The sequence below is a fragment of the Euwallacea similis genome, unplaced genomic scaffold (genome assembly GCF_039881205.1).
Source record: "Euwallacea similis isolate ESF13 unplaced genomic scaffold, ESF131.1 scaffold_44, whole genome shotgun sequence".
NCBI classification, from domain to species: Eukaryota; Metazoa; Arthropoda; class Insecta; order Coleoptera; family Curculionidae; genus Euwallacea; species Euwallacea similis.
In genome coordinates, this window is record NW_027098669.1 from 361,321 (window position 1) to 379,097 (window position 17,777).

The following is a 17,777-nucleotide window of genomic DNA, read 5'->3' on the forward strand; positions in this document are numbered from 1 at the left end:
ACATGGTTTTCATTAGGTGGACTTCTTTGACTGGGATGCCGTTTTCTTCAATCAGCTCATTTTTAACTTCTTCAGGGGGGATGTCACCCTGCAATCCTCTGAGGACAAAGGCGTGCGTTTTTTCTTGGGACGTGGCGTAAGTGTGGAATTCCAAGTTTCCCAACTCGAAATTCCATTTTAGATTTGTCCAGTCGGTGATGTCTTCCACGTAGACTATAACAGAGTTCTTGACATATTTCAGGGTGAATTTCTTTTTTACTATGAGTTTAATGTTGATGGTCAAATCTTTGTGGTGGGTGAGTTTGCCCGGGACCACTAATGGCGGGGGTTTGTCGGTGCCCTTCTTTGTCCGGATAGTGCCAGACGCTTTGTTATGGATTTGCTCTCTGGTCGAGGGGACCGAGGTGTCCTCAAGCTCTTCTGTGCGTTCGTCCTCTACTGCCTCCTTCTCTGCCAGAGGTTTATAGCGATTGGTCGTTTGGATTTTCGTGAGATTGCGGATTACGTTTTCCCATTTGATGGTTTTCATTAGAGTTTTGAATCCATCTAGGTTGGCGCTTGTTTGGGAAACCGTGTCACTTTGATCCTTTATCTGGAGCGGTGCAGAGCTTGTGCTCTCGAAGATCCGCGCCCTTGGGCTCTCCATGTCGCTGAAGGGGTCTGGATTCCGAGAGGGGTGGCTGGGGATGTTCGCTGCCACTAGAGTTTTTTTGTTATTGCTCTCGAGGACGCTGTTTGGTTTCCTCTTTTTTGGGTGTTTCGCACGGATATGATTCACTACCGTACGGAGCTTTAGGGACTTGTTGTCGTCAAGGGCCTTTCTTACCTTGTTCAAGAGGTCCCTGCACCTCAGACAAGTATTGTTGAATTCTAGCAGGGAGCAGAGCTTCCTATGGCGTTTGATTTTGGCTTTGCTCGTCAGTCCGGAAAACACATCCGTCGTTGGATCGCTCGTCGCTATTGCAAGGATCGATTCGTACGATCCATCCGAGTGGTGTTCCTCAGTGTTCAAAACGCAGTTTTCGTTGTCTGAGGCTTCACTGTCCATGCACTCTATTAGATGGGGGGCTAGGGGGCCTCTTGACGGAGTTCCCTATAGAGCGCTGGTGTAAACGCACTCACGAAGTAAGTTTTATACGGAGAGATAAGAAACGAGAAATTGGCACACCGTATTCTCAAACTTTGGTACTGGCTTTGGAATTTGGAAAAAAAATTTTCGACTATACCCAACGAATGCTGGGAAAAGACTTGACGGGAACCGGTAGACCAACGCGGTTACGCAGTTGATTCATTGTGTCAATCTAGGTATTTTGGAACAACTGAAAACTTTTCTCATAGTTTAAAAACTGATTAAAATAAATAACACACTATAAAAATAAGTTTTTTTGTCATTAATTTTATTCAAAAAAAAAAAAATCAAATATTCAAAGAGATTCATTGGAAACTTCGTATTTCTTAAATAGATCTACACTCTCTGCTGACTTATAACCATATACAATTTTAAAATTATTTAGTGGTAATTCATAATTCTCCCATAAAAATCCCAACAGTCTAAATTCACTCTTCGAAAACATGTTCAGAAGAATTTCCAAACAATCAGTTAGAACAAAAATTGGATGAGAATTCTTGTTTAGATCTTTATATAATTCCCAATAAGTAACCATAAAATTCTTTTAATCAAAATACCATTAATCTAAAGATTGTTTTTTAGTTTCCCAGAATTTGGTCCATTTGTTATTCCATGTTGTACATGACTGTTTTTCTACATATTTTGCTACAAACATCTTAATAAATTCTCTTATATGATTTTTTTATGTGTTTTTAACACCTCCCAGTTTGCCTCTCTCCTAAAAATAACAATGAAAATTTCCATTAAATAACCAACAACAATCAATATCATATTAACTTACGAATTTAATTTGAAGGCGTTCATTTTCATGTTTGTATTGGACCTTCAATAACTCATTTTCAAGTTTCTTCTTCAATAACTCGTTGTCTAGTTCCTTTTTCGCATTTTGCAATTGGACCTTCAATAATTCAGTATCTTTTTTCGATAACTCTAGATCCTTTGCTAGATTCGCAATCTCTACATCCTTCGCTAGATTAGCAATCTCTAGATCTTTTTTTAGCAAACTTGCAAGTCCTTTTTCACCATCCATTATCCTTTAAAAATCAAATTACCTATATTATTTGTATTTTGCTACTTACCAATATAACCTAAGGACGATATTCTGATGTATTTGAAATGAATCATAACCTAGATGTGGCAATTAAAAAAGATTCTTTTCAATTAAAATATATTATCTTAAGATTATCAATTTACATTTCTAGGCGACTATTGTGTAGTGGAACGAATGAAACTAAAAAAAAAAGAGAGTCGATATCACGTTAACAAGCGTTCATAAGTGGACAGCCCCTAATCGCAGACTATCACAATGTGGTGTTCTACTCGAGAGGTCTTTCATTCCGTGAACCTGCACCGACAAGTGACACTGATACTTGCTCCCTACGTGAAAATTTCTCCATTTTCTACTAACAGCTTAATAATAACACAGAGAAACTCCACGACAGAATAAATGTAAACATTAAATTGACAGTCAACATTTTGTTTCATCTTCCATGGCCTACTATTAAGTTTTCACAAAAAGTAAATCATTTGTATTTGTCATACAATGTAATGTTCAAATTAATTTTATTCGAAAATGGAGCGTTCTATCAATGTGAACCAAGAGTACTTTTTTTTCTGGACACATATGTGGTTTCCTAATTTTGCAACAACAGCTAAAAAAACGGGCATATAAAAAAATGTAGCATTTTTTAACTCCGACGTCCCCCGTGTGGCACGCCTCTGACGAAATATTTTCCATTCAGCCACATCAGTCAATTAAAGTTTAAAAGGTATAAAATCATACCAAATTTCATAAAATTATCTTGCACCGTTTTGGAAATATGTCAAAATAACCATCATCAGAGTTATGTCTTTAAAGAGCCATAGATCGTTAAAAAAGCGTTTTTCAATATATGTTTATATAAAGTTTTGGTGTTATTTTTGGACGTAATTTACGCTGTTTAAGTATGGTGCCTTAATTTCGGGACACCCTGTATAAAATGAGGTGCTTAGGTATATCAACAGCTATCTGTCAACTTAACGACAGCTACCTCTAAGATCGCACGGTCGTCGGTCGTGTAGGTGACGTCTTCTCTGCTCCCAAAACATTGGAAGCAGGTGTGCTCTAAGGAGCTATCTTGTCACCACACCTGTATATTGTGTATACTAGTGATATTCCTAGAACGGCTAAGACTGCACTAGTACTCTATGCTGACGATACGGCCATTCTCTCCAAACATCGGAAGAAAATAGTAGTACAAAAGAATCAGCAGCATGCATTGAACGACTTGCAAAAATGGTTGGTTACTTGACGGATCCAAGTCAATCTAACAAAGTGCCAGGCCATACTATTGGGGAAACTGCACGATGAGGTACCAGATCCTTTAAAGATAGACGGCTTCAAGGTGCCGTGGCAGGACTCAGTCCAATATCTGGGAGTAATACTGGATAAAGGACTGACCTGGAGCCCCCACATAAGGGAAACTGCTGCAAAGGCCAAGGGGGCAATGGTATACCCCCTGCTCAACAGAAGAAGCCACATGTCTGTCGATGGGAAACTGCGGTTAATAAAGTCCATCATGCGGTCGATCCTCACGTACAGATCGGCAGCTTGGGGATATGCCGCGGAATTTCATCTTAGACGGATACTATCGGCTGAAAGCATTTACCTCCGAATGGTGGTGAGTGCGCCAAAATTCATTAGTAACGAAGTAATTCGTTCTGATCTAAATTAACGACACAAGTATCCGCCTAGAGAAGTAAAGGCCCAAAAACCTGAAAGATAGGTCAAGCCGCAGCCATTAAATTGGGAGCTGTGAGATATCTTAAAAAAGAGAAAGTAAGTCCCAAAGACGACTATCATGGATAGATCAAGGATTCATAAGCACCAGGCCCGGAATCCTCAGAAAATACGGGGTTTGTTAATGGGTAAAAATCCCACACAGGCTGGAGTACGAGCTTCAGTACCTCTTACCGAGAAGATTCATTTTCCCCAGGGTCGCGTCTCCAAAAAAAAGAGGACTAAGCTAACGCTAATAACATTAACAGGAAGAAACTGGGAAATGTCTTAAACGAACAGAACAAGAGAAGCCCGGAGTACACCGGTGGGTCTGGAACTAGGTTTTGACTCGATATATGGGTATTGAAGAGGGCCAGTAGTGAAGACGGAGAGTGTGTGAAGTTTTACACACTCAAGAAAAGATGTTTTGTTGCTATAATAGGTAAAAAGGATTTGGCATAAGATAAGGTAAAGTGAACTAGAAAGTACAAAGTTATACCACTATGCCAATACTTAAGGTCCCTGCATGGATCTTTGAAGAATAAGGGGCAAGGGAGATATAAGTAACTTGGGCCGAATCTTCCATTCAAAGTTGGAAGATTGCCATGGTTGGTTGCTCATCAATTTACACATTTAGCCCTTATAAAAGATATATTTTAATAGGTAACATGACTCGAGCTTGGAGTTGGAAAAATTTAATCTATCAACAAAAGGTAATTATATGGGTGTAGTGCTTTATTTATTGCCTTTCAGAGAAAAGAACATTGTTTACGTATATGTACAGGGAAATAATAGAAGGAAACAGGATACTTGTTAGCTTTGCTTCGACGAGGAAGGGGCCATAGATGCATATTAAAGTTTGGATCATTGCAATTGAGGGATTTATTATGAAATTGATTTTTTACAACAAGGTAAGTTTCCATCAATTTAAGAGGAATAGGAATTTGTTTCGGGTTTCTATGTTTTACGAGTTCAATCATGATACTCTATTAGGAATTTGCTAGGTATTTTCTGGTAGCAGGAAGACATTTCACCATTTTATAAAAAAAGGAGCAAAAAATTGTGAAAATGATAAAAGGTGAGGTAAGAATAGATTACAGATGACTTTAAAGATTAGGTATTATTCTGGAATTGAACATAAGAATACTTATTGAGAACATCATACTACTGTACACGGTTACTTTATATTGAATTTGTAACTCAATATAGTAGTTTGTTTCCTTTTACAAGTACAGTACAATGCAAGTTTTTACAAGTCACAGTGCAGTATCTACCATTTTACAAATGAATTTTGGGAATCGCACACACTTATAGAGAATAAATTATATTATCATTAAATTAGTGGATACTGTAATGAATAGGATCATCAATAAGGAATATTTAATAGTTCAAGAAGAACATAAATTTTATAGATTAATTTTTAAGGAGAATAAGTATATACATTTTTATAAATATCGACATTTTAATTTTTTAAGAGATTTTTATTTCCAAAGTGTAAAGGTACTATTTTTTCGACATAGATATTGTATAAAATAAAATTGTAAAGCCAAAGTCAGTTGCTATTTCCGTTAAGAAATTTTCTCGGAAATTGTGCACTTATAGCAAGTAAAAAGAAGGTTAGAGGGCCTTTTAAAATAATTTCCTTTTTGAGAAGTGAATTAATATTAGTACAAAATTGAGTACAAGTAGGGATACAAAGCTTGAAAAAAAACTTGTGATGAGAGTGAGAAATGTACCAGATAAGATTCAAAGCTTTAAGGAAGAAGAAAATTAAAACAAACAATATTGTGGGGCGTTTGTAAAGTAAGGAAAGGGGAAGGATTAGAAGTAGATGGTGGATGCATAAGAAGAGGAGAGATACAGGGAAGGATAAACAGGAATGCAACATCGTCATTTATTACACACAGGAAAGGAAGGTAATTCGGTTAGCCATATAAGAGAAGAGATAATTTTACTCCGTCATTAATTCTAAGATTTAAATGAGATTACTTACCATTTAAATATAGTCGACATTACTATCAATTATCTAAGTTTATTTTATAGCTTACGCAAATAATTGTGATATTTTCATACAACAAAATGTCAAGGTATTTAATTCAATTTTAAATTAATCAAGTTGTTTCAACCCATATCAATGAGTGTCTGAAGGACCTAAGTGCATGTGCTGAATTTCAAAGAAGAATGAAAGTTGTATACAGATCAGAATATTCTGCAACCAATAAATTTGAAAGAATTGTGATTAGAAATATGAATGCTCAATTTAAAGAATATAAGAATAAAATTATAACTTTAGCTAAATTAGTTTTATTGAAAATATCTTTTCCTAAATAAATGGATGATATTCAGTGTTCTATTTGTTTACTATTTAAATATCCAGATTAATTTTATAAGTACAAAAATCCTGATAGAAAATGTAAATAATGCAGGTTATTCTAACGTTGCCTAGGGTTTTAATAATAGGATTTATTGATATTAACGGATACAGTTTGGATTCTGCTTACGGATAATAGTTCTGATAAGCCACTCGAAAGAAAGAGGACTCTCCAGATTCGGGGCGCTCTTAAATACTAAAACTAAGGGTAATTAAACAGTGTCGTACTTTAGCTAGAAAGCAATTACCGACTTATGACACCACCTACGACGTTACCGTTGTACTGATAACACTTGATCGGTACATTTTCATAGATACCGACAAAGCGCGGTCGCACTTTTCATCAATGCCGACAAAGGGCGGCTATCCTTTCCCACAAGTACCGACAAAGGGTGGTTAGACGTTAATCATAAAATATAAGAATCGTATGAAGATAACGATTGCGAAACCCTCTTAATTGACGAAAATACTTCTAACCAGGTTGCGACATACATAGGCGTCCTCTACTGGCAACATCGGCCCCCTCACAATGCTTTCATCTTAAACTAACGGGCCTAACCTAATTAACAATATTAGCACTATCATTATATACAACTCAAAGATTTCCTGATCGTGCCTCGACTTTGTCGTAAAAATAGAGAAGTTTTTACGTATATACAAAAGGGTTAAATCTATTTGACTTAAGAATCCCACAATAATGTAAAATCTATACAAATTGTAAGTGTTTGCTATGTAAATGTAGTAGATATTCTACTAAAACGCATTATCAAACACACTTACAATCAAATTTACATAAAAAGGGAATAGGTGTTTATTGAAATAATTTTTTTAATAATAAATTTGTCGTCTTAAAATGGAAAAACGTTTAAATTAATATGCATTAAAAGATTTATATACTTTTGTTAAAAAATAGGTATAAAATATGTGAGAGTTATACTAAAGATGAGTTAATAGGAGAAATTATAAAACAGTTTGAAAAGAAGAAAAAAGAAAGAGAAAATAAGAAAGTAAATTTTTCCATTTAATCAGGCTATAATAGCAGAACCAAGGAAAGGAAGAATAATGAAGAAAAAATGCAAAGAACGTGGTGAATGTATTAGAAAAGATCAAATACTATTACACAAATTAAATAAACTTAAACTACCACAGTTATATAATATTGCTAAAGAACTAAAAATACAATATATTACAAGATAAAAAAAAGCTGAGCTGATAGAACAGATCATCAGGCAACATGAAAAACATAAAAAAAGAAGAAGAAAACAAGAAATTGAATGATTTATTTGATGACATAGATATAGTAGTACCCCCAAAGAAAAAAAGAATAAAACAAATAAATGTGATATTTGTGGAAAGTATATTAAAGAAACTAGGCTACAGCTTTATAAATAAAACCTTATCCTGAACTCGATTTTATTTTAGTTGGAGTTTAGTTTTTTAAAGGTAGATTATTAACTTATCAACATAATAATAAAGAAGACAATACTGGAAGACATATCTTACTATATGGACTCAATTAAAGATAAAGCGAATAATCTTATTAAAAATGCTTTGGATATCCATAATAATATTAAAATTAATTTATAGTTGGAATGTGATTTTAAAACTTTAGAACAAGAAATGACACACAAGTTTCAACTACCTAATGTGATAATAAGAGGAGAACATGATTTAATTAATTACTGGGATGTTTAATGAGATTTATTTATATCCAGATGTGATGAATTAGAAGCTAAAGGATCAGGCTGGGCTCTAAGCAGAATAGATAATTTAAGAATTAATATTAACAAATATAAACCGTTAAGTGGAAGTTTGCACTACCAAAATGGATAGAAGATAAGAAAACATGTATCAATATAAAAAATAAAGATAATGAATGTTTTCGATATTCAATTTCAAGTGCGTTAAAAACACCAAAAAAAATCCACAAAGATGGGCACAATATCTCAAACCAGAATACAAAGATTTATTACATTTTAATGGAATTGAATTACTAATTAAAATTCAAGACATTCTTAAATTTGAAACACAGAATAAAATTAATATCACAGTATTCAGTTTTGAAGATACTACGTTCTATCCATTAGTTCACAATAAAAAACAAGAATATGATAAAAATATTGATCTACGTTTGTTGGGAAAAACTCAACATAAATTATCTCAAAGTTTATTGAACCCTATCAACTAGGTACCAATAAAAATAGGCAGCTTCTCGTCCTAATGTTACGTGCCGAACAGCATTCACAGTAATTAAAAAACGAACATTTAGGTTACTGCACATTTGGTCCGTGACAAAAATAATAGCAAGAAGAAATCTTGTAATTTCTAAATTGCACCCCTTGTAAAACAAAGCCAAGAAGTCGAGGAGGCAACGGGAATGCGATTGGTTAAAAAGCAGAACCTTCCCACCAATCTGAGACCAGGGGGTGTCCCCTTGGTGGTTTCAAGAAGAAAAAAACCCAAAAATCACTCTCTTCCTAAAGAACCCGTCGACTACAAAACATCCAGTGCTGAACTCTGTATTTTTATCGCTCTGTACCAGATCTTGTTCAATCCACGATTCGCTCTTAAGGGCGACTTGTTCATTGTCTCTGTGCTAGATCTAGTTTAACTCGTATTTAGTTCTGTATTCGTAATTCTTGTATGTTGTGCTCTCGTAAACCTATGCGAGAACTATCATAGTGATTAAAGTTAATGTAAATTGGAGCGACGGTGTTTCTCTGACCTTTAGAACCTTGCAACCTCTTCAATTAATAACGGTAGACCGTCTGGTCCTTTGATTCTCTAAAGAAACCACGCCAGAGTAAGAAGTGAATTACAACGTGTGTGCCTATTGAGGCAGTCATTATTGTTAGGCAGGATCTCAAGAAGCCCCTGGCCTAAACAACTTTATTTTCAAAATCATTATTGTTGGATTAAAAGTTTAAGTCGATTATTAAATAACCAATTAAAAATTGATAGATATAAAAAATATTTCTGTAGAAGATATTTAAATTATAGTACTACAACTGAAAATGCTGTTAAAAAACCAAGTAATATGTAATAATAATCAAACCTGTTTGCCTGTTATGCCTAAATATAAAATAGAAAATGAAATAAAAATTAAACTAAAAATATCGTTTAAAAATATTCAGAGAATGCTTAGACACCCGTATGTGATTTATTGTGATTTTGAATCAATGTTAAAGCCAATTCAGACGTAAACTAAATCCAGAAAAATCATATACTTAGAAGACTCAGCTACATATTCCTTGCAGTTATGGACTTTGTATAAAGAGTGTCTATGGAAATATCCAAAATCCTTTAGAAATTTATAGAAGACAAAATGCTGATAAAAGATTTATAGAACGAATCACAGTACATGCGAAAACAATATATAAATTATTAAAGGAAAATAAAATTATGACAGATGTAAATCTAAAAGATTATAGAAAAGCAAAGGAATGCTATCTATGCAAAAAAGATTTTACTGAAAAAAACCTAAAGGTCAAGCAGCATGATCACTATACAGGCAAATATGAATTTGCAGCATGTAGAAACTGAAACTTGAAATATAAACAACCACTATTTATTCCAGTTCTATTTCATAACTTGAGTTCATATGATTGTCATTTGTTTATTAAGAATTTCAGTGAGGACAAAAGTAATCTGAAGCTAATTGCAGATAATGAAGATAAATACATTTCATTCAGTAAAGTTTTAAGAATGGATGACGGTAGCTATATTGAATTAAGATTTATAGATTCATTCAGGTCCTAGCAAGTAGTTTAGACACTCTGTCATCTAACTTAGAACATGAACAGTTGAGAGAAATGAAGAAATACTATAGCAATACACAGCTACAAGCATTATTTAGAAATCAAGGGTCAAAGATAATTAGAAAAGGCATATATTGTTATGAATATATGGACTAATTTGAAAGATTTGAAGAAACTTCTCTTCCTCCAATAAATAAATTTTACTCCTCACTAACAAAGGAAGATATAAGTTGATCAGAGTACGATCATGTTCTAACAGTCTGGAAATATTTTGAAATCAAGAATCTAGGTGAATGGCATGATCTATATCTAAAATTAGATGTTCCTAAATCTAAATTTAGATTATTAGAAATATAGTGACGTTAGTTTTGAGTTATTAACAGATTATGAGATGTATTTGTTTTTCGAAAAAGGAATTCGTGGTGGAATATCTTAATGCAGTAATAGATACGCGCTAGTGAAGCCAGAAATACATATTAATGGTGAACAAATTTCTGACTTTACTCAAATTCATTATATTGATTGTAATAACCTTTATGGCCATTCATTATATCAGAAATTACCTCAAAAGGATTTTCAATGGGTGGTCATTGATGAATTATATGTATATGTCGGAGATTTATTAGTCCTTAAGTTATAATTGTACCATTAGAACCGATAATAGATGAGGGGCAGGCTGACAAAGCCATCTTGAAGATAAAGCATTGTCAAACGAGGTCACTACTACCGACATAATTAAGTGCCCACGTGTGGGATTTGTCCATGGGAAATAGGGACTAGCAGGTACTCCCCTTGGGTCTTAAGGACCACTCGAGCAGGGAAAGTTAAGAAAAGAAACAAGAACAAGTAGTTAAGAGATAGAAGGGCAGAAGAGCGGTCGAGTAGTAGTGAATTAGCGTTAGTTTGCCTTTCTACTTTTGCTTTTTTTTCTATAAAATAATATAACGCTAAATATAGAAAACGTTCCTAATATTACCCAAACATATATAGTACAATGTTGCTTCGTTTTGCCGCTATAGGGCGTCAAAATTCTCAAATTAATAGAGTTTTTTTGAAATCATTTCTAAACGCCTTTATCGATTTTCACTAATTTTGGGACTAAGAGTTACAACATATATTGGCGTATTTTGACGTAGATGGGATCTTTTTTTAATGTATGAAAATAGAAAAAATGACGAGTGGTTCGTAAATAAAAGCTTGTATTTTTGTTACCTCCTGTACAAATAGTTTCTTTTTTTTTTGTTACTAGATGACTTTATTTTGAAATTTTTTGGTCTGTTGTAAAATTTTCGCCAGACACACAGTTTCTCTACAAAAAATAACTTACGAGTACTTTACATTTTATCATTTCGGAATGAAAACACATTTTACATGAAAAAAGTTAAAATTCTACATAACTACCAACTACACACACCGTCAAAAATCTTGGACCCTCTGTATAAACAAGGTTTATTGTTTATTTATTTGGTTATATTTTATAATGGTTAAAAGTTTGTTATTTTGCAAACAAAAAATAATAATAAATATAAAGATAAAGATGTTGTTGGGCATTAAAATTTTTATTTACAAATATGATCAACACGTAGTTGTATAATAATTAGAGGGTCTAAGACTTTTGACGGTATGTATAGTTTGATTCTTATAACAAATGTTCAAAATGTTTACCGTTTTCCTGAATACATAAACTAATTCTTTTAAAAAAATTAAACTGCACTTTGGGCATCCTGTTGGGCTTGTTTTTAAACTAATTTGCAGCACTGAAAATTCTTTGCAGTAATTCAGCTTTCGTAGCAATGGGGGAAGCATATACTTTTGATTTAAGAGCGCCCCACAGGATGAAAGAGGATGCAGAAAGAGAAGAGCGGCGTGTTCGGTAAGAGTAGAAAGACCGAGAGAACGCCCCCAGGGCGGAATCACGGGAGAAGATGGAGAGTGACTTGCTCTCTCCGGCGGTCTCGGTGGGTTTACTCTTCAGGAGATCCTAAGTGGAAAGTACCAGGGGGATGTTCTACCTGGTCTCAGGGGCGATCTGGCTTCCAGCACTCCGTACGGGGGAGCAGGTGTAGGGATGACGAAGCGCCTGAACAAATCAAGCGGAGAAGGTCAGGAATACTGGATGGACCTGCTGAAGGACGCTAAGGACCGTCTCGACGCGCTCGACAGACTGCTTAGGGAGTCGTATTAACCTAAGCAGGAAGCCATCAACGCGGTAGCGGGGATCAGAAGCGTTCTCCAAGGCGTCAGGGTGGAAGACGCCATTGCCTGTGAAATCCTAGAGCTGAGGCAGGAGAATCTGATTTTCAGGGAGAGGCTCGCTCAATTGGTATCGGGTGGGAGAGCCGTGGATTCGTTCTAGGTTTCCTGTCACAGCGAGACAGAGCAGGAGAGGGAGACTGAGGAACAGAGGCGGAGAACTTGAGACCTTGTTGACAACGGGGAGTTGGACAAGGCTCTTCAGGAAAGGTGAACGGAAGGACTCTTCGGGGCTAGGTCTATATCATTTGGGAATAATATCACACAATCTGACAAGTCGCTGACGGAAGACGCTGAGCAAGCATTTCTTTACTAAAAAACTGTTTACCACGAAGTACGTGGAACATTAAGATTGTGTCAAAACTCATAGTTGTTCATCTTTATAGTTCAACATAGAGTAGTTTGAATCTTGTTTTCTTCGATAATAAATAAAGTTTATTTTTATAACAAGCTTCTTCAGATCAAGTGTTTAATTCCCGAAATGAGAGATATTCGTAGCCCAAATTGACTCATTCGGCCGAATTAGTAAAATATCGCCATATTTTCATGATTCCAGGCAATTCTGCATTATTTGGTCACTTTAGAACTATTTACAGTTGTTTTGAACGTTTTCCACCGTTTAAAGCTTATTTTGTCAAAGTAAGTCGATTTGAACAAATTTTGTGACAAACTCATCGATTCTGACCGTTTTCATTTTTCTCTGCGTGTTTTAGCCACATTTGTACATTTTCTCGAAATGGGAGTTATTTGAAGCCCAAATTGACTCATTCGGCCGAATTAGCAAAATATCGCCATCTTTTCATAATTCCAGACAATTCTGCACTATTTGATCACTTTAGAACAATTTACAGTTGTGTTGAACGATTTCCACCGTTTAAAGACTATTTTGGCAAAGTAAGACGATTTGAACAAATTTCGTGACAAACTCATCGATTCTGACCGTTTTTATTCGTCTCTGCGTGTTTTAGTTACATTTACAAGTTTACCCAAAATTGGAGTTATTTGAAGCCCAAATTGACTCATTCGGCCGAATTAGAAAAATATCGCCTTATTTTCATGATTTCAGACAATTCTACATTATTTGGTCACTTTAGAGCAATTTACGTTCAAATAGAACGTTTTCTACCGTTTAAAGACTATTTTGGCAAAGTAAGTCGATTTAAGCAAATTTCGTGGCTGTCATCGATCTTGACTGTTTTCATTCTTTTCTGCTTGTTTTAGCTATATTTGCAAATTTTCCTGATATTTGAGTTATTAGAAGAGTAGTTATGCAAGTCCGGTACGGTAGTATGTGCCGTTTTCGCACTCTCGATATTACGTGCTATTGCGTTATTTTTGTCGTTCCGTTATTTCTCTGCTCTGTGGGGGAATGGGCGGTTATCGTACCGTTAATTTATTGGTGTATTGCGAATGTTACTTTTTTGTTGTTACGTAAAGATTAACATGGAGTCTTATGGCAGAAACTTTGTCTTTACGTTAAGGATGACGTTATGTGTATCTCTGTCCCTCTTTAGGGTTGGGGGGGTAGGAGGAGACAGGAGCGTGGGTCTCCAGTGGAGACAGGTCCGTACCCGTGGGTTGTGCGCGTGTGCAGTGTTCCCCAAAAACTTAAATTCAAGTAAGTAAAAAAAAAGTTCTGTCCTAATATTTTTATTTCTTAGCACATTAGAATACTAACATAAGTGAACAATACTATAAACTAATATTAGACGTTTTTTGTAATACATTAGTACAATTAATACAATGATCCGTTGTACGATTTCGGAACCCGTGAGAATAACAATTTACATTTTTTTTCGATATCCGGTTAATCGTCCGTTGTATGACTTAAATTTGTTAACTTGAGTCAAGACTAAAGTGCTCGTAAGACTATGTATCAAAGCTGCTTGATAAAAATTGTCGTTTATCGTCATAAGGATTTAAAGCAATTTAATTTTGTTAAACACTATAAACTTCATGATTGTAAGAACGAACAGGGCGTTAGGCTACCGATGCGATTTTATAAATTTTTAAACAGTCTATGTAATCGTTAAACGTTAATTTGTTCCGTGTAATAGTATGTTTCACTTCTTTCGCTTTTTTGGTAACCTTTTCATCTTGAATCTTAAAACTGTACATTTTCGATCTAAGTCCTACAAAATGAGAAATGATTTTTCCATTTATCTCGTCCTTCATTAGTCCTAAGACTTTTTTATTTAACAGAGGGATATTGTACTGATTATTAGCAGGATAATCGGAGGTATCAAATTTAGTTAGATCTCTCTTCATGACTTCTTCGTAAATGTAATTGCAATAGAGTTCGTAAATAAAGCTGTCAGTGTCCACGTATTATCGGCCACAAAAGTGGTCGATCATGCTAAGATTCAAAATCACTTGACGCGTATTCCGAGCGAGACGCCTTATCAGTTTACAAAAAATGATCCACAGATCCAACAGACATGTGTTGAGCGAATAAATTTAGAATTTTACATCGAATACCAAGTTTGACGGAATATTTTCAGGATAATTTCAAATAAATCAATTCGGCTAGTAATTTTCTACCTTTCACTTAACAATCAAGTGATTTTTATGTCGCAAAAGTTCTTTAGACAAAAGATGACATAAACAGCGTTTTCCGTAATGCATACGTTAAAAGGAAAAATTTCAAAATACATTTTTTTCGGAAATACAGTACGATCGAGAGAAAATAAACTTAAAATTTATATAAATAAATGACAAAATTAAAAATAAACAATTCTAATAGCGGGTTAATCCCCCATTGGCATCAATGACGTCTTGTAGCCTCCGGCTCATTGAACCCACAAGGTTTTGACACAAGGGTGAACCTCTAACCGCATTCTAGATTTGGTTGCAATGTGCCACCAAATCTTCGGTAGTACGTTCATTATTATTGTGTCACCTTTGAACCATTAGGCCCCATAAATTTTCTATAGGGTTTAGGTCTGGTGAATATGCAGGCCAGGAAAGATTATTTATGTCTGGATGCTCGTGATACCAGTCTCTCACGATGTTTGCGCGATGTATCCTACAGTTGTCATCAACATAATTGATGACGGGCATTTCTGCCACATGATACAAAGTACGAACAGAAGGAAACATAACTTCATCGAGCATCCGAACATACTCAATAGAATTCGCCCTTGTTTCAAAACTTGCCAGTTCGCCGGAACCATCAGCAGACATCCACCCATAGAAGTTAACCCGTATTCGGCCGGACCTTCTGTTCGATACAATATAGCGTTCATCGTACTGAGTATTATGAGGTCGCCATAAATGTAGCTTGCCGTTTTCGCTTGACAAAAAATTTTTTTCGTCAGCAAAAATAGCATTTGCTCGATCAAAATTTAAATACTCTTTTTCACTGTATTAGGACCATAATATTTAGCATCAGGAATTGAACCGATGTAGTTTTGATTTCTTTTAACGTTAAAGAAATGAGAAAAGTATCCTTTTTTTAATTCGGTAAGAGCAAAAGTTTTCGGAAAATCGGAAAGGGGAGAAGTAACAAAATTATGACTGTGAATAATTTTAATTTTTGGACCTACTTCGAGCATCATTATTTTAGTTCCATTATAAATTGTACAAGGCTTTAAAGAATTCTCAACTCAAAATTGCAATATTAATTGTGAATTATAAGCTTTAGTGTTGTGTGCAATAGCTGTGTAACCTACATGCTTTTTAGAAATGAACCAAGTACAAAATTCTTTATTTGTTTTAAAAGTGTGCCTAATTCCATTTAAATAATGTGCAATTACGCAATTGGCTTCATAGACGCCCGTTTCTTATTGAGCTTCGTAATCAAACTACAGTAGGCGCTCGATTATGTGAACTAATTCAAACCTAGGGTGTTCATAATATCAAATTGTTCATATAATCAAAAGTATTTTATTTTCATGTTATGTACTTATTACATTTTACTAAAGTATTGTGTAATATGTTTTTGGACTTTTTTCGCTGCCAAATTATTTTGCAGTACTTTGTCTCGGCACTTTCGTAGCACCAACAAGTTGTTAACTTCGAATATGTTTCTTTCCGCCCAACGAATAACCGTATTAAATGCATCCAAAGCTTCTGATGAAGTTACGTCAGTTTTCTCTTGGTGAGCTTCATCTTGATCTTCATTGCTTTCCCAATCGTCATCATTAATGTCGCTTTGTGGCTCTTCCTCTAAATCCTCGTTCCATCTTTGAATCTCATCTTTAGAATAAACTACTTGTTGGTCAAGTTCCTTCAGTAAACTTACGACTTCCAGCTCGGGCTCTTTAGTCTCACTTTTATATCGTTCCTTCAAAATACTAAGGGGAATATCCTCTTCAGAATATTCCTCGTTCTTACTTCCTTCAAAGTTGAGAATGTTTACAAAGCACTTCCTAATCGTATCCGCCTGAAGTCTACTCCATGCTCGAGAAAGATTTATAACAGCATCTTTAATTGTCAGTTCTTTGAGGAGTTTTGATAAGTTTTCAGATTTCGAAGAGACAATCGAAGATAGCAAACTTGACCTGTAGTATAGTTTAGTAATACGGATCACATTTTTGTCCATTGGTTGTATAAGTGGCGTTACATTTGGGGGCATATAAAATGCAAAAATATTTCCATCGTTTGATCGTAGATTCTCTGCCGGAGGATGACTGGGAGCGTTGTCCAATAGTAGAATTGCTTTTGCAGGAAGCCCTACTTGTTTCAAATATCTTCTGACCTCAGGCACAAATGTTCTGTGGAACCAGTTTTCAAAAATGGTCGAAGTCATCCAAGCCTTTGCGGAATAGTCATAATCAACTGGAAGCGTAAAGTTCTTGAAACATCTCGGATTCTTAGCTTTTCCTATTACGAGCGGTCGAATTTTATGTGCTCCAGTTGCATTCGTACAAGCAAGAAAAGTAAGCCTTGCTTTCTCTGCCTTTCTTCCGGGAGCAGATTTTTCATCGCTTTTAACTAAAGTTTTATCAGGGAGTAATCTCCAGAAAAGGCCCGTTTCATCTACATTGTAGATTTGTTCATTCACCAAATTTCCCTTTTCAATGATGGAACGCAGATCTTGTTTAAATGGTTCGATCATTTCAGGATTAGTCGACAATTTTTCACCAGAAATTTTCAGAAATCGAATGCCATATCTGCGTTTAAAATTTTGTAGCCACCCGTCACTGGCAAAAAACTTCTCCTTTTCTTTTAATTCCCCGTATAATAACTTAGCTTTGGTTTTTAACAGTTCGCTTGTAACTGGTAGATTTTTACACCTCTGTTTGCAAAACCATTCATAAAGTCTTTTCTCCATTCTAGGCATCTCACCTTTTTTCAACGTTCTTCTTTTAAATTTTTCACACGCACATTGCTATGTTACTTTCAATATGTTCAATTTATTTTTGTTATAGCACAAATTGTAGATTTTGCGACACCATACTTTTTTGATAAACTTGTAACACTCAAACCATTCTCTAAACTTTTTATAATGCCGCTTTTTACTGATAAAGTTAACACTTTTCGCTTCATAATGATAAACTTTGCATA

General features: G+C 35.0%; 1 protein-coding gene across 1 annotated transcript; it reads right to left on the bottom strand.

Annotated features, from left to right (window-relative positions):
• Positions 1-16,176: 16,176 nt before the first annotated feature.
• Positions 16,177-17,553, bottom strand: LOC136418907 (jerky protein homolog-like). The gene has a single exon (XM_066405120.1). The coding sequence runs from the start codon at positions 17,551-17,553 to the stop codon at positions 16,177-16,179; it is 1,377 nt and encodes a 458-aa protein (XP_066261217.1).
• Between the last annotated feature and the right edge of the window lie 224 nt (positions 17,554-17,777).